This window comes from Nannobrachium achirus, assembly GCF_963921795.1.
Source record: "Nannobrachium achirus genome assembly, chromosome: 11".
NCBI classification, from domain to species: Eukaryota; Metazoa; Chordata; class Actinopteri; order Myctophiformes; family Myctophidae; genus Nannobrachium; species Nannobrachium achirus.
In genome coordinates, this window is record NC_137820.1 from 35,023,016 (window position 1) to 35,045,038 (window position 22,023).

Genomic DNA, 22,023 nt, shown 5'->3' on the forward strand with positions numbered 1-22,023 from the left:
TTTCTCTGTTATTTGTTCCTTCCGTCCCCAGTAACTGTATGGAGGTTCATTCATAGGACTGTGATATTGCTGCTACCAATTAGATAATTTGTCCCCGACCGCTGGCCTAGAGGTCCGCGAAAGCCTGACAGCGCATTGTGGGTTCGAGTCCAGTTCACGACGACCTTTGCTGCGTGTCTCTTCCATCTCTCTCTCGACCCTCTTTCCATGTCCGTATTCAATTAAAAACTACATTATGTGCCATTTCAAAACTTCACACGTCCTGCCATGGGCAAGACAGTACATTTCCAGTGGATTGGCAGAACATTGAGCTTGTAGATCAGCTATTTTTGCAATTTTTACAACCTTCTCTGACTTCGAATTTTGAAGGTGGATTCTTGCTTTTCAATGGCAATGGAGTGGTTTCTTGCCATTTGCGGGTTTCTGCAAAATTACGCTCAGTTCTCCATAAAAAACTAGACCAGGTCAACCTGGTTGTGCCAGACCCCCTGTCTGTCATCATCATTTATGACATCATGCCTTTGTAGGCATGTCATCATCATGTCATCATCATATATACCCTTTATATAGAAAAGGGACAGACCGACATTTGCTTATGTAGGCCTACCCATTTCATGGGTCTGGCAAAAAATATAAAGCCAAAACAGGGAAAGAAACCTGTGGAAAAAATGCATTTGCATGGAATTTTCTGGAAAAGAGCAGTAAAGCCTGAAGACTTGAATATGATATGATATGATTATATGATATGCAATGCATATCGTTGTGAGCTTCAAAACATAATGGTGATTATCTAAAACAATTGTGATTAGGTGATTAAGTGACTAGTGTGGACATTCATGGAGTAATTAGGGATGGGACGATAAGCAATATTATCGTTTATCGTGATAAAAAACACGTTCGTATTGTGGAGATTTAATTTATTGTGATATCGTCCTTCATCATACACTGGGTTCAATTAACCTTTTATTTGCCGATCTGCATATCCGGTACCACTTATTAACTCATTGCATGCCAGGCCCGATAGTCCCGAGATTATTTCAATGTCTTTCCCTGCCAGGCCCGATAGTCCCGAGAATTTCCGCCATTTTGAAAAAAATATATAAATTTTTTTCAAATTTTTTTTCTGACCCCAAAAAATGTAGTAGGCATGATAGAAATCGCGAAATTGCATGTTTAACCCCCATAGCAACCCCATCTATCAAACATGGCAGCCATCTTTGTTTACATTTTAGGAAAACATAATGGCTTCTATCTCATGAATGCCTGAACGGATTTCCATTCGGATTTTTTTGTTTGAAAGCTGTGAGCAATGTGGACACACGTGGTGCATTATCTAGGCATGGGTGTGCATGATCCGTGCACTATGAATTACATGGAAGTCTATGGAGACTGGAGGCATGGTAGAGTACGAAGGTATTGTTAAATGGCGGGGAATGTGTTAACCATCTATAAATGGTAAAAGGTACTTATAATATACATACTTGATACAGTCTTGTTTTCACTCTCTACCAATGTATTTGCCAAAAAATAGCCGATCTGCAAGCTCACAACTTGAGCTTGTAGATCTGCAATTTTTTGGCAAATGTTCCGCCCCAGGTTAATGTATTTTCATTATCGCGATAATATTGCAAAACGCGGTTTATTTTGTCACAATTATCGTGATATGCCTAGGAGTAATGCTGTGGTGTCTCCTTAGGAGGAATGTTGAGTGGCCTCTGAAACCACTTCATCCAGTTTGACTGGTTGAGATTCCACTCTTTGATGTTTCCTGCCGTGGCCCGTAAAAAAAAAAAAAACACTGATCTACAAGCACATGTGTCAATCCACATCTGTAAGAAGTTAGTAAACATCAGGAGGGACTGTGAAAGAATCCTGCTTCTGGCAGAGCTTCTCAGCTCTTCTGCCCCAAGTCTTTATTACAGATCTGTTGCTATGTTGACTTGCATCCATGATTTCCAAATGCAGATCTGCTTTTTGTTGCATTGATGGGTTTAAAATTGGTCTATTGCTAGTGGTCTTCAAAGTGGGGTCTGGGGACATTGAGCTGTCATTTAGATGTTAGACCTGAGGCTTGGGCTGTCACAATTATTACATAATCATCTAATCACAATTATTTGACATCAACGAAATTGTTCTGTCATAATCGTTTCCATGTTCAAACAAGCTCACAACGCGTTGCGATGCATCAGCTATTTCCACTATCAATGTTCTTTTTCAAGTGTAAAGTTGTATATATATATATATATATATATATATATATATATACAAAGAAATGTAATTGTCAACGAGAGAAACACAATTAAATCTTTAATCGCAGTTACATAAAATGTCATAATCGTGACAGCCCTACCTGAGGCAGACTTTTCTGAATGACTTCAAATATTTATTTAAAGTTTTCAAAGATGTATGACTTCCGGAACCCCCTCAAGGACCCTTGAGCCCACTTTGAGAAGCACTTGTTCAGGGAAATGGCCAGTGGCGAGTTGAACCCACATATGTGTGTTATTACACCAGTAAGACTCCCTAATCGGGAGATAAGCGACCGCCAGGTCGCATGTAAGAATCGGCCTGAAGGTGGCGCTAAATGGGACAGATCCATGTTGATCACATGACTGACTATAGACATACTGTGTACCGCTTTGCGTGATTTTAGGGCAAAATCTGTAGGAGCAGTATCCAAAAATGTGTTTTGCAAGAATCGGCCTCATGGTGGCGCTACAAGAGGGACATGTGAGAAATTAGTTTTGGCAGCCAAGGAGTGTGTGTGCAAAGTTTGGCATGGATCGGGGCAACGGTGGCAGAGATATGAGTAGGGCAAAAGTGTGACGTGACGGACATACTGACGGACGGACGGACTGACAGACGGATATTCGATGGAGGTTTTGATAGTAACTGCGACCTGGCGGTCGCAATCATGTCTTAAACAAATCTCCTGGCTCTATAATCGAGTACGATTACGAGACATGCCCTGCCCTGTGTGTGTTTTGCAGTACAGCACATTAATGCTGATCTGTTCAAAATACCAGGCTTTGTAGAATTATCCTGATATAAAACCCTTTTAATTACATAGCTCTGGGGGAACCTCATCATCTAAATATAGAGGGTTTAAGTGATTTAATTTACAGCATATCTTTGCTGTTGGGCATATTTTAACTGTTTATTTATTTTATTTATTTATTTTTTAGATCTGCTACTTGTGATATTTTTGAATTTGAATCCTGAAAAGTTTTGGACTTTCCACCCGACAGAGACGATTTGTTGTATTTTCATGCCATCTGCCTTTTGGATTTTATATTCTAACTCCTGACTTCTGGGTAGCCAAAGTATTTGTTCGGCCTTGAGTTGGACCATTGGAATGTACTAGATGTGTAATACATTGGGTTTCCATCCTTGCATAACTTTCTTTGCTTTCAACCAGAGCGAGCCTACTGTACGTGCACTGATGTGCACGTCAGTGCATCTTGGCTACAGCTTCAAATTATGTGCAAGTTGGCCCTCGTGCACATCAGCGTTTAAATGGCAATGTGCACGTACAGCGAGCGCGCATGGCTGTAAGCTAACCCACATGCACCGTTAGTGAAACTAGTCTTCATGCACTGATTTGCATGTAGGTTTAGCATACAGTGTGCACATCAGTGAAAGCTAGCCTACGTGCACATCTGTGTGTGTGTGTGTGTGTGTGTGTGTGTGTGTGTGTGTGTGTGTGTGTGTGTGTGTGTGTGTGTGTGTGTGTGTGTGTGTGTGTGTGTGTGTGTGTGTGTGTGTGTGTGTGTGTGTGTGTGTGTGTGTGTGTGTGTGTGTGTGTGTGTGTGACGGGATAACAAATAGAATTGGTGCCGTTAGTCTGCCCCTAAGACCACACGTCTGCTGCACTGCCAACTCTGTGTGTGTGTGTGTGTGTGTGTCTCTCTCTGCAGTAATTACAGAGTAGGGCAGGCTGCTGGCCAGGCTAAACTGAAACTCAAGCCGGTGTTTTCAGCGCTCCTATTTGCTCTTTCCAATAACAGGCTGTTTTAACCCAGCCTGCACCCAGTTTTAAACGGCCTGTTATTTTTGGAGGTTGGAGCTCTGCTCTGCTCTGCTCTGCTCTCCTCTCTGATGTCTGTCACAGTTTGGAGAGCTGCACTCAAGGCAGTAGAAGCTTTTGAGCGCTATCTTTTGTTTTATTTTCCCTCTCTAGATGTCATTCTGTGTCGATTAATACAGTGGTTCTCGACCTTTTCAGGCCATGACCTCCCAAAAATAATATATACTGTACATATGAAATGGAATTGGAGTAGTTGAGGCATCCAATTTGGTTTGACTCTGTTCCACAGATACATATTGTGAAAATAGCAGATCTACACGCTCACAACCCCTTGCAATATTCTAATTTTTTGCCTCTTTCTTATGACTTGACAATTTGGCCAATGTTTGACCAGTTTTAATAGTTTAGTTTTGTTTACCTTTGATGCAGCAATGTCAACACAAATGCCAACAACACAACACTACTCCAACTACAACTACCGATGACAAATTGTTATTTAACCATTTTAGACTTTAGAGACACTTACGGTACACCTTTTGTACCTTTGCAACTGTACTTGGACCATTGGTGAAAATAGTCTACAGCCATAGAACAAAGTGGCTAGAACAAAGTGGCATAGCTGGTGTGGGAAGGTTGTCGTCTCCCTCCACTGTGTGCTACCGTTTCTCAAGGGCACCTTGGCGGTGCCAAGGAGGTTCTGGCACCTCTCCGTCAGCTACTGTATACCATTATTAGAGTATTTCTACCTTGTGGTCTATGTATTGCTACCTCTTCCACTGTTCCTAGATCACCAACCAGGCCTCTGACTCTGCAGTGTGTGGTCAGTCTCTCTCTCTTTCTCTCTCTCTCTCTCTGCAGTGTGGTCAGTCTCTCTCTCTCTCTCACTCTCACTCTCACTCTCACTCACTCACTCACTCACACACACACACACACACACACACACACACACACACACACACACACACACACACACACACACACACACACACACACACACACACACACACACACACACACACACACACACAGGTACACACACACACACACACACACACACACACACACACACACACACACACACACACACACACACACACACACACACACACTCGCTCACTCTCTGTATCATGGGGTTCTAATTGTGTTAGTGTGGGTGGCTGTAATTGGCACCGCTGGCTGGGTGGCAGGCAGGCTGTTATGTGTGTGTGTGGGTGTGTGGGTGGGTGGGACAGCAGACCTGGGTGGCATACGGTTTGACTGGACTGTAGCGGCTTGAATCTGGTGGTTCCATCACATTTGAAACCGTTTCCGGAACGGGGGGTTTTATCACACTGTCATACTGTAGCTGCTGTATGGAATTCACGTCTGTTATATAATTACAATACTGGTGGTTCTCAAACTTTTTGATTTCAAGGACCTATGTAGGGGAAGTATTTGCACATCCACTAGATTCAGGTGCAGGTGCGTAGGACTGTGAACACTGAAGAAATCATGAAAAGATATTTCATGAACAAAAACTCCCGCACTCTGCTCTTGCTCAGCTGCTCATCTTTATTTCAATTGACAGACGTTTCGGTCGCCCTGGACCTTCTTCAAGAGAGTCTATCTGATTTCAAGGACCACCATAACTCTGAGAGTGTACAAATGGAACCTGGCGGCCGGGTCCATTTGGTTCCATTTGTTACACTCTCAGAGTTACACACCTTTAAGTGTTCATTTGGAACCTTCCTATAGTAATGGTTAAAACTGGAACCATTAAGTAATGGGACCGTTGAGGAACCAGAATTGTTAACTTAAAATCCTAAACCCTAGACTAGAGGGATTAGGTTTTTGCTCCTGTGCTTCGTCAGCTTTTTCAGATGCCCTTCCGATTGGCTACAATTGGCTGGCCACATAGGTCACACATCTGTAGGAAGTACCATCAAATTAATACAATGTTGCTGCTACTTCTGCAGATTTTGTCCAAAACACACACACAGGTGGGTACTCTGGGTTGTGACCGGCCTATTGAGCAGTGAATTTCACACAGGCAGATTTCAGTTTTCCGTGTCTATGGGATTGACGATACTCCAGTCTAGATCAGTGCTTCTCAAACCTGTCAAGAAAGAACGCCCAAATGATCATGTAAATAGCAGATGTGCACGGTCAACACAAGCCAATGTACTGTATATAGAATTAAAGTGCTTAAACAGATTGTGATGCTATGTTAACTTATTTTGCTGGGGGACCCCCTGGAACCCCCTGAAGGACCCCACTTTGAGAACCACTGCTCTAGACCTGGGGTTCCCAAACTGGGCGACAGGACCCCCAGGTGGGTCACCAGGGGTCAGCGAAGTGACAATTTAAAGACGTTTGAGATATGTTTAATTCCAAAGAAAAAGAGAGAAGAAAAAGACCATTACTGCATCAAAAGTAATCGACAATCTATACTATAAAAACTGGTATAACATTGGCCAAATTGTCTGTATTTATCTGTGGAACAGAGTCAAATAAATGTAATGCCTCAACTCTTACGATTCCTAGATTTCCTACCAAGTGCTTGTCAGGGTGGGGGGTCCCCAGTTAAAATATGAATATTTTTTGGAGGGTCAATTCAAACACCAGCTGAAAATTATGATGATTATGATGATGAAACGTTGGATTACTTGGTCTTGTGTGGTGACTAGCCTTATCCCAGTGGTTCCCAACCTGTGGGACCCAGGGGGGTCCCCAAATTATTTTGGGGGGGTCCCCAGATGTTTAGCTAAATGTTAACATTGTTTTCTCACTCTACAGTAAACAGACCAACATACAGTATAAGTGTATACAGGGTATCTGCACATTTCTTACTGACAATTTAAGGACTTTAAAGACCTTTTTAGTACCTCTGGTCAAACGTTGGTCAAATTGTCAAATATTAGAGGCAGAAATTGTGAAAATAGCCGATCTACATGCTCACAACTTCTCGCGTTGCGAGGCGTTGTGAGCATGCATATGGAATAGATCGAGTCACTAAATGTAATGCCAACTATTAAGATGTCAAGTGCTTGTGCACTTGTGCAGGGTGGGGGTCCCCAGATCATTGCACTGCCGTCTGCTGCTTTCAGGAATGCAGTGTTTATTGTATTAAATAGTATTAAACATGAACGATATGATACACCAAAATAGTTTTAATACAGATAACCTTGTGCCCATGCCCTTAGCACCCTGTAGTGCAGTAGTTATCTTTATAATATCTGAGATGATTTAAGCAGGTACATTCTCACGTGTTTGTTTTGAAAAAAGACATCAAGCCATAAGGCTATTTTTAGCACCATAGTCTGTCGGTGTCATCTTTCAGGTGTGTGTGTGTGGGGGAGGCGGGGTGTCATATTGTGATGCTTGTGCAGATACATCTGTAGCATCACAGGAGTGTAGACTCGCTGCCAGATGCAATGCAACCGCATTACAATCAATGGTTTATCTAGGCCAGGGGTGCCCAACCTTTTTTGAACCAAGGTCTACTTTGAAAATTTGCCACCTAGCTGAGGGCTACCAGCCCAAAATGTACCGTAATACCCATTCAATATACACGTGAAAAACAGAAAATATTAATAGGGATTATAACAGTGTACTCACTGTACTGTACTCATACTGTATAGTAGGAATGATTAATATAATAATTATAATAATTATATTAATCATTCCTACTATATTTTCATTCAATAATATTATAATTGAATAATTATATTATAATAAAGAAGAAGAAAGAAGAAAAGAAGCAACTTCTCACATTGGGCATACAGACAGCATGACCATTTATTTCACACTCTGCATACATACTGACAACACACTCACACAAAATCTGTGGATTATGTCAACAAGTCACTGATAGTTCTCTTTTCTTTTTTATACATTTTCTTTTCTTTTTCTCCTTTATTCCAGTCTCTACCTTAGTGGGAAACCTGACACTGGGAAGAGGAGGCTAGCTTTTCAAAGTCAGGGTTGTATGAGCTGGTTGCAAGCTTTAGGCAGGCCACAAGGTGTTCATCTGTCATTGTGGCTCTGTACTTTGACTTGATGAACTTCATGTGAGAAAAAGCAGACTCACACAGGTAGGTTGATCCAAAAAAAGCAGTTATGTTCATGGCACATCTCCTGAGGTTAGGATACTTTTCAGGCATTAATAGCTCCCAGAACTCTCCCTTAGTCCCTAGCTTTGTTGCCCTGGATTTGATTTCGATATCACTTTGAAGTTTGAGGATCTCGTCCTCCACATCAGAGCTGTCCAGGTTACACAGTGAGGCCACTTTGGGTGCGATGTCATCCACATCCACATTTCCAAATGGAAAACACATGTAGCTTGCAACAGGTTCTATAGCTGCAAAGTCTGTGAAGCGCCTATCAAACTCTGATATGATGCTTTCAACTTGCTCCACATAACGTGTGCAATCAGGCTGTGCTGTGTCCCCACCCTGACGTTGAACTTCTGCTTGCATGTGAGGAAAGTTGCGCAGGTCACTGCGCCGCAGCCGTCTTGCCCACAGTTCTATTCTGCTTTTAAACAAGTTCACTGAGCTGATCATGTTTATCACACATTTATTCTTTCCCTGCAATTCTAAATTCAGGTCATTTAGCTCGCCAGTGAGATCAGTTAAAAACGCCAAATCCAAAAGCCATGTGTTGTCCTCTAGCTGTGTATATTCGACATGTTTACCAAGCTTGAGAAACTCTTTAATTTCAGGCAGCAACTCGCTGAATCTGTCGAGAAATTTACCTCTGCTCAGCCACCTTACATCCGTGTGCAGCAGCAGGTCTGTGTGTTCTGCCTCTGTCTCCTCCATGTGAGCACGGAACAGCCTCCTCTGTAAGCTCCGTGCCCTCACAGAGCACACGATCTTCATAGCTATCTCCATCACTTCCTTCATGTTCAGACTTTTACCACACAGTGCTTGTTGGTGTATTATGCAATGGTAATTGTGGAAGTCCGGGAAAGCATCGCTTTGTTTGCACAGTGAAACGAATCCGTTAGTACGGCCAACCATAGCAGGAGCCCCATCTGTTGTAATGGAGATGAGTTTATGAAGGGGCAATTGGCTCTCATTAGCGAACTCCATGAAGGTGTGGAAGAGATCCTCGCCTCTGGTGGTTCCTTTGAGAGGCAGGATAGTGAGCAGCTCTTCTTTTGCACTCATGTCTTCAAAGACCATTCTAATGAAAATGCATAGCTGTGCCACATCAACCATGTCAGTCGATTCATCGAACTGAAGGGAAAAACACTCACAACTGTTGACGTCCTTCTTGAGTTGTGAATGAACATCTTCAGACATGTCCTCACAGCGCCGGGTGACAGTATTCCGTGATAGTTGCATGTCTTTGACGGCATTCATAATCTCACGTTTATTCTCGAAACCAGCGAAGAGTGCCTCGGCAGCCACAGTAAACGCCTCTTTCACGAATGCACCGTCTGTGAAGGATTTTTTCTTTTTTGCGAGAGCGTGGCTGACACGATACGATGCAACTGTAGCAGCTTGTGCCTTGGTGAGGGGCCTCGTAAAAGTCGCCTGTTGCTCTCCGAATCCATCCTTCAGCTTCTGCAATTGTGTCTTTCGTAGGGCTGTTTTGGGGGGGAATTTTTCATCGTACTTCTTGTGCGTCGCATAGTGGCGCTCCAAATTGGCTTTTTTCGCCAGAGCCACGCTCCGCTTGCAGATCAGACAGATTGGTTTTTCTTTAAAATAAACAAAAAAGTAATCCTCCTCCCATTCTTTGTGGAAATAGTAGGTTTTGGGTCCCCGTGTAGCAGACAGGTCTGTTTGCGCATCCACTCCTCCTCTGGCTGGCACTGCTGGGGCGCAGGGCGCCGCGGCCCTTGTTCCAGGCACCGCGACGGTGGATGTGCTGCTGGGCTCTGGAAAGCAGGCCGGCTCTGTCCCTGCTGCTGTCGGTGCGTTGCTGCCGCTTGAGCCTGGTTCTGTGTCCGGGAAGCAGGCCGCCTCGGTCCCCACTGTCGGTGCAGGCAGGTCGTCGGGAGGCGGCGTAAACGGCTCCAAAGCGGCGGCGGCAGGCAGGTCTCCTGAAGGCGGCGAAGGCGGCTTGCTTGCGGTGGTGAACTGGAGCGTCGTCTGGGTGCGCCTCTTCTTTGCTGGTGGTCGCTTCATGTTGGCGTTCAGTCAGTAGTGATTCAAGCCTAGTCTGAGAGCCTGTTTTATACAGTATCATACCTTTCAGCCAGGTAGAGGTGATAATGGTCCAAAATCCCCTCCCCTGCCCTGTAACATCTTTAGAACAAAAGGCGCACAGGAACAAAGGCGAGGAAAAGGCGAGCAGAAATCAATTTACATCCCGATGATCAATGAACCAATGATCAAAGAACCAATGATCAATGAACGAGCTGGCCACATTCCCCAGCTGAGTGGGCAGTTAGCTGGGCTTTTTCGGTGCTTGGGGGTGCTGGGGGGTTTTAGTTCAGTCAAAAAATACATTATTTATTCGAAATCATCTCGCGGTCCACTGGCAACCAGCCCGCGGTCGACCGGTCGACCGCGGTCGACTGGTTGGGCACCCTTGATCTAGGCATTCTTTACCGCAACGGCCTTTGTGTGTGAGAGAAACAAGAGAAATGGTTGTTTTAAGGTTGAAAAAGAAAAACATTTTTAGAGATACGTTTGCTATATGCGATATACTAATAATATTCAGGTTGGTGTTAGGATTAGGATTAGACATTTAGAAGTTAGGTTTAGGGGATTAGGGATAGAGTCATGCCTGATTCTCACTTAGTTGCGTGCTGGTGCAGCACACCGAAAATAGACGATCTACAAGCCCACGACGTGTCACAGAGCGACAGTTTCTCGGTTTATGGATCGAATGGCATACAGTATCTTCTTTTTTTCATAAAATAACTTTCGTAAAATGTTGATGTCCTCACAAGTACAGTGATAAAAATGTGTGTGTGCGCGTGCGTGTGTGTGCATGCGTGCGTGCGTGCGTGTCTGTACATGAGTGTGTTGTAAGCCAGATGGATCTCCATTGCAGTAACAGCATGTTGTTCCTCTGTATTCTCTGCAGCGTAGAACTCTGTTTCTCTATGTTCTCTGCAGTCAGTGGTGGAAAGTAACTGGTACTCAAGTGCCATTTTGATGTAACTTTACTTACTTGTTATTATGTCCAATGTTCCATACTTTTACTTCTACTCCACTACATCTCAGAGGCAAACAATGTACATTTACTCATCTACAATTACTTGAAAACTTTAGTTACTAGTTAGTTTGTAAAGCATTCATTAACCACTTCAGCCATGGCTATTTGAAAATAGACGATCTACAAGCTCACAGCGCGTTGTGAAGCTGCGTTGTGGTTTATACATTTGGAAACATGTGAAATGGGACGTCGTGCATAATGAGTACTTTTACTTTCAGTACTTAACCATATTTTGACGCCGATACTTTTGTACTTTTTGCCCGAGTACATTTTGAATTCCGCACTTTTACTTGTAGCAGAGCACTTCTAAATTGCAGCATTGATACTTTTACCTAAGTAAAACATGGGAGTACTTTGCCTGCAGTGTGGTCTAACAGCGTACAACTCGTCTCTCTATATTCTCTGCAGTATTGGTGTAACATTGTTTCATTCTGTTGTTTCTCTATCTTCTCTGCAGTGGTGGTCTAACATCCTATCATTCTGTTGTCTCTCCTGTCTTCTCTGCAGTCACAATGAGCGCAAGGTGAGCTGCAACCACCCCGTCTCCGGGTGCCCGTCGCAGGACAACTGCATCTTTGTCCTCAGTGAACAGTAAGTCGGCTGTCTTTCTTCATTTGTGGAGCATTTTTGAGCAGTGCCGTAATGCTGTGTCACTATGTCTGTCTGTCTGTCTGTCACAGTTATTGCATAATCGCCTAATCGCAATCATTTGAGATAATCAAAATCGCAATCTTTGCATAATCCTCAAAATCCTCATGTTGAAAAATATTTGGGAAATGGACGATCTGTTTTTAGCTTGTTGATTGTCCTCTGCTCCAAGTACAAAGTTATTAAATTATGAAAATTCTTCATATCAGCCCAAACAGAAATGTACAAGTATGTTTTTATTCATAATGTTCCAAATATCAGAAAACACAATTACATTTTTAATTATGCAATTATATCTAATTACCGGCAAATCTCACCGTGTCCTCCGGTGTCTGGAATGGATGCGGAAGGGGACATGACTCCTGCTGCTCTCCGTGACAGACCCTATCTGTCCGTCTGTCTGCGGTTCGTCTCCTCACAGTGACATCATGTTTCCGTTTGCCACATTTATCCACATACAGTATCTGAGACCTGAAGAAACGACGTCCTTATGTACACAGCTTCTCGAAACAAACACAGTGACACATAGTGTCATCTTGTTGTGTTTGTAAGAAAAAAGGACTACTGTTCTGGTCTCGATTGCAAGGCGGCCTTGAAGAATGTTGGTCTGTTGTCATGAGAGTCACGATGATGTGTGCCGTTGACAGGCCGTCACTCACGTTTTACCCTGACCAAAGTTCATGGTCTTTTAAAAGAGGATTTAAAGGCATGGCATGTAACGTAATGCGTTTATTTGCACAACAATACATACATTTTCTACCCGTCATGTACCGGTACCTCTATAACAGCAGTCATCAGCCAGTGCAGTAGTGTGGTGGTCTTTACCTGCTGAAACACACTGTCTTGTCTTGTTGGTGCTTTCGGGAAGAACTCATTGTTCTGCAGGTCTGTTGGTCCGAGTAGGATGACAGTCAGGTTAGCTACTCACCAGCGTCGGCAGGTTAGCTACTCACCAGCGTCGGCAGGTTAGCTACTCACCAGCGTCGGCAGGTTAGCTACTCACCAGCGTCAACAGGTTAGCATCTCACCAGGTTAGCATTCACCAGCATTAGTTTTACTGAGGTTAGGGTTAAGGTTAGGTTTAGGTCGTCGGCATACCGGCCCGTCGGCATATTGACGCGGAACCGGTGCTTTCACTGTTTGTTTTGGTAGATGCCCCAAAAAGTGTCCCCCGTCTATCGTTTTGAACAGAGCTTTCATACTACGGCTTTAAGAAGAGGGTGGGTTTGAGCTCTGCTCCGCAAACTTAGAGGACCACTGACTGTTTTGGGCAGAAATTGATACATTAGGCTTCATTTTTCTCCTTCACACCCGTGTAAATTATGTTTTACGATTTCAAGGCCTTTAGAAAGTCTTAAACTTCAAGTTCAGCATTTAAGCTTTTAATTGATGTGAGATCATAGCTGGACACGCACGTGGGCACGCACGCACGCACGCACACACAGCTGTATTCTCTCTCTTTTGGACCCATTTCAATGTTGAACTTGCTCTTATTATATTTCATTGTAACTGCAGTTTAAGATGATGCCTGGGTTCAACTTGCCGAAACACGAGGCTCAACTCTTCATCTCTTTGACTGTTGCACAACTTTCTCTCCAAATTCCTGTTGTGACACATTTCTGCTCGTTGTTGATTGGTTTCAGTCCACACTTCTCACAACTGCTGTCAATTAATGGTGTGTGTGTGTGTGTGTGTGTGTGTGTGTGTGTGTGTGTGTGTGTGTGTGTGTGTGTGTGTGTGTGTGTGTGTGTGTGTGTGTGTGTGTGTGTGTGTGTGTGTGTGTGTGTGTGTGTGTGTGTGTGTGTGTGTGTGTGTGTGTGTGTGTGTGTGTGTGTGTTGTGCAAAGTTGTTGTGAGTTGCTTCAAACCAGAAATCATGGAAAACCCCTGGTCCAATAACTTCCTAACCACCTAATCCCATGTGTCCCCTTTCCAATAGTAAACATTACTAAATTAGAGTGTTTGTTCAGTAACAGTGCTAAATAACTCTATATTGCAATAGTAATCATTGCTATAGAGCCAGGGACAGGGTCTTCAACGTTTTCAGGCCAAGGCCCCCTTAGTTGAGAGAGAGATGAAGCAGGGACCCCCACTACCTTATCATAGATTCCATATAGTTTCATTGTTTGACAGCACAATCATCAGAAAATAGCCGATTTACAAGCTCACAACGTTGTGAGCTTGTAGATCTGCTATTTTTGGCTACAGTTCTCAGAATATGGACACTAGGGTTCAAGTTGTTAATATAAAAAGGATTGGAAGATTTGGAGGACCCCCTGTAGTAACTCTGAGGGGTCCTGGACCCCCTGTTGAAGACCCCTGCTATAGAGTGTTTGTTCAGTTATAGTGCTAAATAGCTCTATATTGTGACAGTAATCATTGCAGTGTGTTAGCCTTTTTTGCTTCATCACCTCAATCCTGATGGGATAAAATTGGCTCTCTAGCACAGATTACTATCACAATATAGAGCTATTTAACATTGTTACTGAACAAACACTCAATAGCAGTGGTTACTATCATCATAATATAAAGCTATTTAACACTGTCTGAACAAACCCAATAGCAATGATTACTGTCACAATGGAGCAGCTTATTTTAATGTGAATGTATATCGATCGACACATAACAATGTTGTTTAACACCCTGCTCCTCTGGGTGTTGGGTTTTTTCTCAGCACCAGAAGGTTGTTCAAACCTTGTTTACTGTAGCTGTTGTACAGAAGGATTTTCAGAAGACAGTGATGAAAGCACAACTGTAACTCGGCACCTTGCTGAGACATTCCACACGCATGCAAGTTCACGCACACACAAGCACGCACGCACACACGCACGCACACATCACCCTGCTGGTTCCAAAGAATGGTGGTTTGACAGTTCATGTTTTCATAAATGTAAATGATGCGCTGCGCTACACGAGGATCAACAGTGATTGACTGTTTTGTTCAAACTTCATCGCAGGTGAACTCAGTGAGTTAGTTGTATTTGTTATTTCATAGCTGATGAACTTGATGTGTTTTCCTTTATTTTCTAGCCTGAATTATTGTGGAACATTGATTGAGCCGGTGTTTACCAGGTAAAACTCTGTTAGAGGATGCTACTGTGCTGTGTTAATGTTGTGGTAACATTGTGTTAACGTTGTGTTGTGATGTTAAGCAGGTAACACTCTGCTAGGATGCTACTGTGTTGTTATCAAACTCTTCCTCCTATACTAACGGTGTATTGTTGCACACTAACTACCTAAATATCATCAGACTGTCTGGTTAAACTAACTAGTAGGCCTGTCACAATTACTGCATAATCACCTAATCACAATTATTTGAAATAATCCCAACTATTAAAAAGATAATCACAATTATTCAAACTAATCACCACAAGCTTTGCTATGTCGAGAAAGTTTGCTATGTGATGTATTGTAAGCTTGTAGTGTGATTCCATTATTTTGTAACAGATTTAGAGTAAAAATATTAAGTAACAAATTATTTATCTTGATTATTGGTATCGGCTATTGTCAGTCATGACCTTTGTGTATTTAAGTTGTCATATCTGCCCGTGCATTTTTTTTACAAAGCCCTAAAAGCCACACAATTAAAATGTGTTGTTAATCACGGTTATTTATGACACGTCAAATGTCATAATCGTGACAGCCCTACTGACCTAGCAGATAAACTACCAGACTGTGTGTGTGTGTATGTGGTTTGAATGCTGTCCTGCCTGATGTCACATTGTGTTCTTACATTCCACTGCATTCCAACATCCTGCAAAGTGCATAATTATCGTTGTCTAAGCTCTGTGTGGAGCAATATACCCGGAAAACGCCAAAGACAAACATCACTTAACCTGGGGTTAACCTCAGCTGGAAGAGGCCACGGTTCTTCAGCAGGAAACCGAAGGACTGTGTGCTCCATGTAGGGGACGAGGCTTTGCCTCAGGTGAAGGAGTGAAATTATCTCTGGGTCTTGTTCATGAGTGAGGGAAGGACGGAGCGGGAGATCAGCCGGAAATCGGAGCAGCAGGAGCGGAATTGCAGTCGCCGTACCGCACTGTTGCAACGAAAATAGAGCTGAGCCAGAAGGCAAAGCTCCCGATATACTGGTCAATCTTTGTTCCTACTCTCACCTATGATCATTAAGGCCGGATTTAGACTGCAGTCAAATCCAGCCCAAATCCGATTTGGTTGTCAAATCCGATCTTTTGGCCCGGGTTTTCACACAGCATTTGCAAGTGACACAGATCTGATCTGTGCGTTCAGACAGCGTCAGCCCAAAGCTGCCCTGCGGCGACATGTATGCTTTGGTTACCGTGGTAACGACGTAGGCGTCATGACGTTACGTCACTACGTCGACGATTGTTTTTCTCTCTTCATTTCTTTACTCTTGTGTTTCGCTCTTCTCTCTGGTTTTAACTGTTTGGCTCACGTATTTTCTCTCTTCTCTTTTGTTTTTCACATGTGCTCAGTGCGCTGTAATCTGGCTGTAATCAAATAGTAAATACTCGCGCTCTGTAATGATGTAATTTACAGCCGTGCTCGGGTCGCGCAGCAAGTGACGCTTGGCCAGTTTGATGTGACTTACATGTGACTTGCATATAACTCTATGGGGTGGATGTGGTTGCTGCTTTCAGACTGAGTCAGATGTCCTCAGATCCAGAGACTATCTTATATTTACAATTGGCTTAGAGGCCACGCCCACTTCAAGCACGGACATGAAGCCTCCACAAAACGGACATGCTTGAAGCCTATACTCACACAGGCACTGAGAGAGAGAGAGAGAGAGAGAGGGAGAGGGAAGGGGAGAGGAGCGGGCAGTGTATCGAATTACATTTACAACAGAGAGGGAGGGCTGTGTGTCACACACACACACACACACACACACACACACACACACCGGAAGTGCGTCCGGCGGTCAAATATGTCCGACCGGAAACGTGCGCTGCGCCACAATAGTTCCGCCACAATAAAACCCACAATATATATATATATATATATATATATATTTTTTTTTAACTTTTTTTTTTTTTTTTTTTTCAAAAACTTTTTTTTTTTTTGAAAAAAAAAAGTTTTTTAGTAAAGAAGCGGGCGTGGACTCTAGATGTGAGCGGCCCGAAGGGCCGCAAACCTCTAGTTTAAAACAAAATCGGCTTCCACTTTTGATGTGACTCAGATCTGATTCAGACTAGATTTCAGTGGCAGTGTAAAGTGTAAGTGTAAGTGTGCCCAAGTCATGCAGAAGAATATGATTTATTCTTTATTATTCTATTTTTTTTTTTTCTTATTTTAAATTGGTTCCTTCCTTTACTTATGTAAGCGACTTTGAGCACTTAGAAAAAAGTGCTTTATAAATCCAAGATATTATTATTTTTATTATTACGAGCCATCAAAATGAGTTTTCTCAGACGGGTGTCCGGCCGCAGAGTCATCTGGGAGGGACTCGGAGTAGAACCGCTGCTCCTACGTTTGGAAAGGAGACAGCTTGGGTGGTTTGGGCATCCAGTACGGATTTCCTCCTGAACTTCTCCCTTGGGATGTCCTCGCTGCATGTCCCACTGGGAGGAGACCCCTGGCAGACCAAGGACCAGATTGGGGGATTACATCTCCACACTGGCCTGGGAACGCCTCGGGATCACCCAGGAGGAATGACAAATTTTTCCCTGGGAAAGGGAAATCTGGAGCTCTCGGCTGGAACAGTTGCCCCTGCGACCGACTCCGGATAAGCGGTTGAAGATGGATTCAACCGCTCTCTTAGATTCACCTGATTGGTCGAGAGTCGAGACACTTTGCATCGCTGTCGTTCAGCTGGCTAAAATAAGCTCTGTGTTTTGTTTTCTTTTACCATCGATGTGAAATTCCACACAGTGTGTCCATTGCTGTCTCACATGGCATCGGTTTATCATCACATTTGGAACCGCTTTCCAGAACCGGTTTTATCACACTGTCAGGGCCAGTATGTGGACTTCACGTCTGCTTTACAATTAAAATACCAGCGGTCCTTTTTTTAAATGTATTTCAAGGAGGTCCATAACTCTGACATGTGTACAAATAGAACCAAATGGACCCAATTCCATTTGTACACTCTTGAGTTACAGAGCAGTGCCCCACCCCCAACACTAGATTTGTGTTGTTAAACATTTAAAGGATTATCCCAAACTTAAAAAAAAAGAAAAAAGATTTATTAGAAAAAAAAGCTGATCTACAAGCTCATTGGTTGATTACTACAAGCTCATTATCAGCTTGTAGATCTGCTTTTTGATACGTTTACTAAAAATGCATAGTAGCCGTGTCATTTTGTTTTGGGAGGTCTGAATTTTAGTTTTTAGTGACATTGAGGTGTTGTCCATTAGGTGAAAGCATATGTATGCATTTGTTTAATTTGAGTTGACTTGACTTTTTGATCTGATTTCCCCCCAAAAAAAGTAATATTTTAATTTGTATTTTTAGTTGTGTGTCTTTATCATATTGCTGTTCAGCCCTAGTGCTGCAGAGACACTGAACAACTGTTTTGTTCTCTCTCTCTCTCTCTCTCTGTGTGTGTGTGTGTGTGTGTGTGTGTGTGTGTGTGTGTGTGTGTGTGTGTGTGTGTGTGTGTGTGTGTGTGTGTGTGTGTGTGTGTGTGTGTGTGTGTGTGTGTGTGTGTGTGTGTGTGTGTGTGTGTGTGTGTGTGTGTGTGTGTGTGTGTGTGTGTGTGTGTGTGTGTGTGTGTGTGTGTGTGTGTGTGTGCGCGTGCGCGCGTGCGTGCGTGCGTGCGTGCGTGCGTGCGTGCGTGCGTGTGTGTGTGTGTTTTGTGGGTGAAAAATAGGTTCACGTCCTGAAATGCTCTGGTTTCATTCAAAGTCCACACAAACGCACACACACACACACACACACACACATACACAGAGAACAAATTGCTGTGTGGTCATTTTAAAAATGCTGCTCTAAGCCCCTGTTCACCCCTGTGAACAGGGGTCCTTATTGGCTGCATGATCCATCTGTTTTCTCTACACACACACACACACACACACACACACACTCATACAATTATGCTTGTATAACTACTAGAGGGTCACGGCCCTTCGGGCCGCTCCCATCTAGTTTAAAAAAAAAAAAAAAAAAAAGTAAAAAAAAAAAAAAAAAAAAAAAAAAGTTTAAAAAAAATAATAAAAAAAATAAAATAATAAAGAAATGTGGCGGAACTATTGTGCCGCAGCGCACGTTTCCGGTCGGACCTATTTGACCGCCGGACGCACTTGGTTGTGTGGATCAGCTGTGAGATTCAGTGGGCTGGCCGTGGGGCTGGGTGGAGCGTAACCGTGACAACAGCTGCTTGCATGCAGGCTTGTTATATGTGCTGGTGTAGGGTTACAGTTCCATGGGCTGGGCGGACGTTAAGATCCCCTGGACTGGGCGGACGTTATAGCCAATTGGAGTGCTGCATTTGGTCGTGTCTGACTGACAAACTGACAAACAAAAACCGCTGGCTGCAGTTTCAAATTGTATATAGAGATAGGAACATCAACATTTTTGTTGTGCTGTGTGGAATTCTTTCGGCATTATTCATATTCACCCTAAGACTGAAACTAAAAACGGCCAATGTTGTAAACTTTTGCATGATGCAAACCTTTTTTTCCCCCCATAAATCAGACATAATGCCTAACTTTAACTAATTTCCTGCTAATCCCGTCGCAACCGAAGATTTCCCGCTGTATCGCCCTGCCATGCCCCGAGGAGCCCAAAGATTTAATTAGCTTTAATCATTATGATCGCTGTTTATCGCCGATTCAGACTCTTTAGGCCCGCCTCCTAACTGTATCCTGCCGCATTTCCGGTTTTGACCGGATCTAGGTTTCCGTATCTGGTCTGAGGCCACGTCATAGCTCCGCTTCCATAGGTTTGCATGTAAACAAAGGAAGGAGCTGCACGGCCATAGAATGGTCTTTTTTCACGCAATTATTTATTTATTTGGAAACTGTTATCGATGCTTTACCCGCATGGCATATGATCTGCGCACAGATCGTCTGCTATGTGTGCAAACGTGCCCACGCAGGACCAAAGCGCACAGCTCGGCTTTTCCATTAGTTTTTCTGTAAACAGTGGCAATTATAGCCTGACAACGGGTGTTGTTGTTATTTATATCAGGTCGCACTTGTTGGTGCTATCACCAAGAACACTGCTACCTCAATGGCTAAAGGCCCTGCCTTTGTACAGTCGGACAGTTTTCAGGACATACTTATTTCTTCTGAACTTTACTTCTGAGACTCCTAGTACTCCTACATTCAATCCCTCAGATACTGAGGGATTGAATGGGTCTCTCTTCCTCTCTCTCCAGACTCATTCAACATTGGAAATGCATTGGGTGCTTAAAGTTAAATATTTCAACAGCTGACTTGTTGGGATGTCACATTTCTTGGCTCTCGCAAGTATAGTAATATATAAGCTCAGCACAAAAAGAAAGGAAACTTGACTTCGGTCCATTATATCTCCCCTTTAATGATACCAAATTGTATTCTGTTTTATATTTAAAAAGATATTGTTGATTCATCATCTTTACAACGAGGTACAGCTTGTAAGCATCGGTCATTCGAGGCATGAGCTACACAGCCAAACGTGTGGGTAGCACCGACCAAAATGTTGCCAAAAGGGCTTGCAATACTGTTCTGCTGGCATTTACTCTTGTTTTGGGCTTCCCTGACACTGAGCTTAACATTAACAAAGTGCAAAAATGTTGCTTTTGTTGTTTTTTTCTTTTTCTCATTACTGTGGGAGAGTGCAATCATTCAATGCTCCAAGCAACAAAGGTGAACACCAAAAGAACAGTATTGCAGGCCTGCCAGGCTATTTTGACCATTTTTGGAGGGGCGCTACTCACACATTTAGCAGTGTTGCTCATTCCACGAATGCCAGATCTTTACAAGCTTTACCTCGTTGTAAAGGTGACGAATCACAGTGATATCAAACACAATACATATATATTGTTATTATTAAAGGGGAGATATAATGGACCGAAGTCAAGTTTCCTTTCTTTTTTTGCTGAGTTTACACACACACACACACACACACACACACACACACACACACACACACACACACACACACACACACAGAAGAGCGGTGTTCTGTACATCCGGCGGGTCTTTTGTGTGTGTTTGCTGATGCAGTGACTTTGTTTGTGTGTGTGCGTGCGTGCGTGCGTGCGTGCGTGCGTGCGTGCGTGCGTGCGTGCGTGCGTGTGTGTGTGTGTGTGTGTGTGTTGTATCTTTTTGTCTCATTGTGACACTGTCCTAACTTTAATCCTCTCTAGTCATTGATCATGCTGCGTGTCTACAGACACACAGACAGACAGACAGACAGACAGACAGACAGACAGACAGACTCTCTCTCTCTCTCTCTCTCTCTCCCCCTCCCTCTCTCTCTCTCTCTCTCCGCCCCGGAATCATCTCTCTCCGCCCCGGAATCAGCTCTAGTGCAAGATGAGCACGTCCACAACTATATTTGGTTCATCAAACCAGCAGTTGTGACATAGCGTGATGCTCATAAATGTCACATCTACATGCAAGTGACATGACACACACACACACACACACACACACACACACACACACACACACACACACACACACACACACACACACACACACACACACACACACACAAACACTGCTGCTTCTGGTGACTAATATTGTCCTTCTAATGAAAGTTTGACTCATTGGAAACTCACATCCCAGGTTCTGGTATCCGATATGGGAGGAGTAGGTCAGTCAGTCTCATTACACCGACTGCGTGGCTATGGGTGCGGTTAGGGATAGAGATAGGGTTAGTAATGGGGAGAGTCGGACGGACGCAACGTCGGAGTTATGCGTGTCGGAACAAGGCTACGCACCTGTCCAATATGACCTAATGAATGTTAGACTCATTGAAATCCCATGTCCCTGCTTCTGGTGACTGATGGTGTCCCTAATTGATGTTAAACTCATTGAAAACACACGCCTCTGCTTCGGGTGACCGATAATGTCCTAAATAAACAGAGGCACTTTTTGAAGGGGTCATGCTCAAGCTCCCTCAGACCTATGTTCCCTCAGCCCTATGTTCCCTCAGCCCTATGTTCCCTCACTCCCTAACAATTTATTATACCCTATGTTCCCTCAACCCTATGTTTCCCCCAGCCCTATGTTCCCTCAATTCCAAAATAGACCCTATACCCTTAGCCCTGTGTTCCCTCAA

At 43.5% G+C, this 22,023-nt stretch overlaps 1 protein-coding gene across 4 annotated transcripts in view; it reads left to right on the forward strand.

Moving 5' to 3' along the window:
* LOC308294742 (pleckstrin homology domain-containing family A member 5-like) overlaps positions 1 to 22,023 on the forward strand; it is a 119,683-nt gene that overhangs the window by 59,091 nt on the left and 38,569 nt on the right. For all 4 annotated transcript variants that reach the window (XM_080737561.1, XM_080737562.1, XM_080737563.1 and 1 more), the window contains exon 4: positions 11,693 to 11,776. In XM_080737561.1, the coding sequence (XP_080593687.1) occupies positions 11,693 to 11,776 (84 nt within the window). The remainder of the gene's footprint in view (positions 1 to 11,692; positions 11,777 to 22,023) is intronic.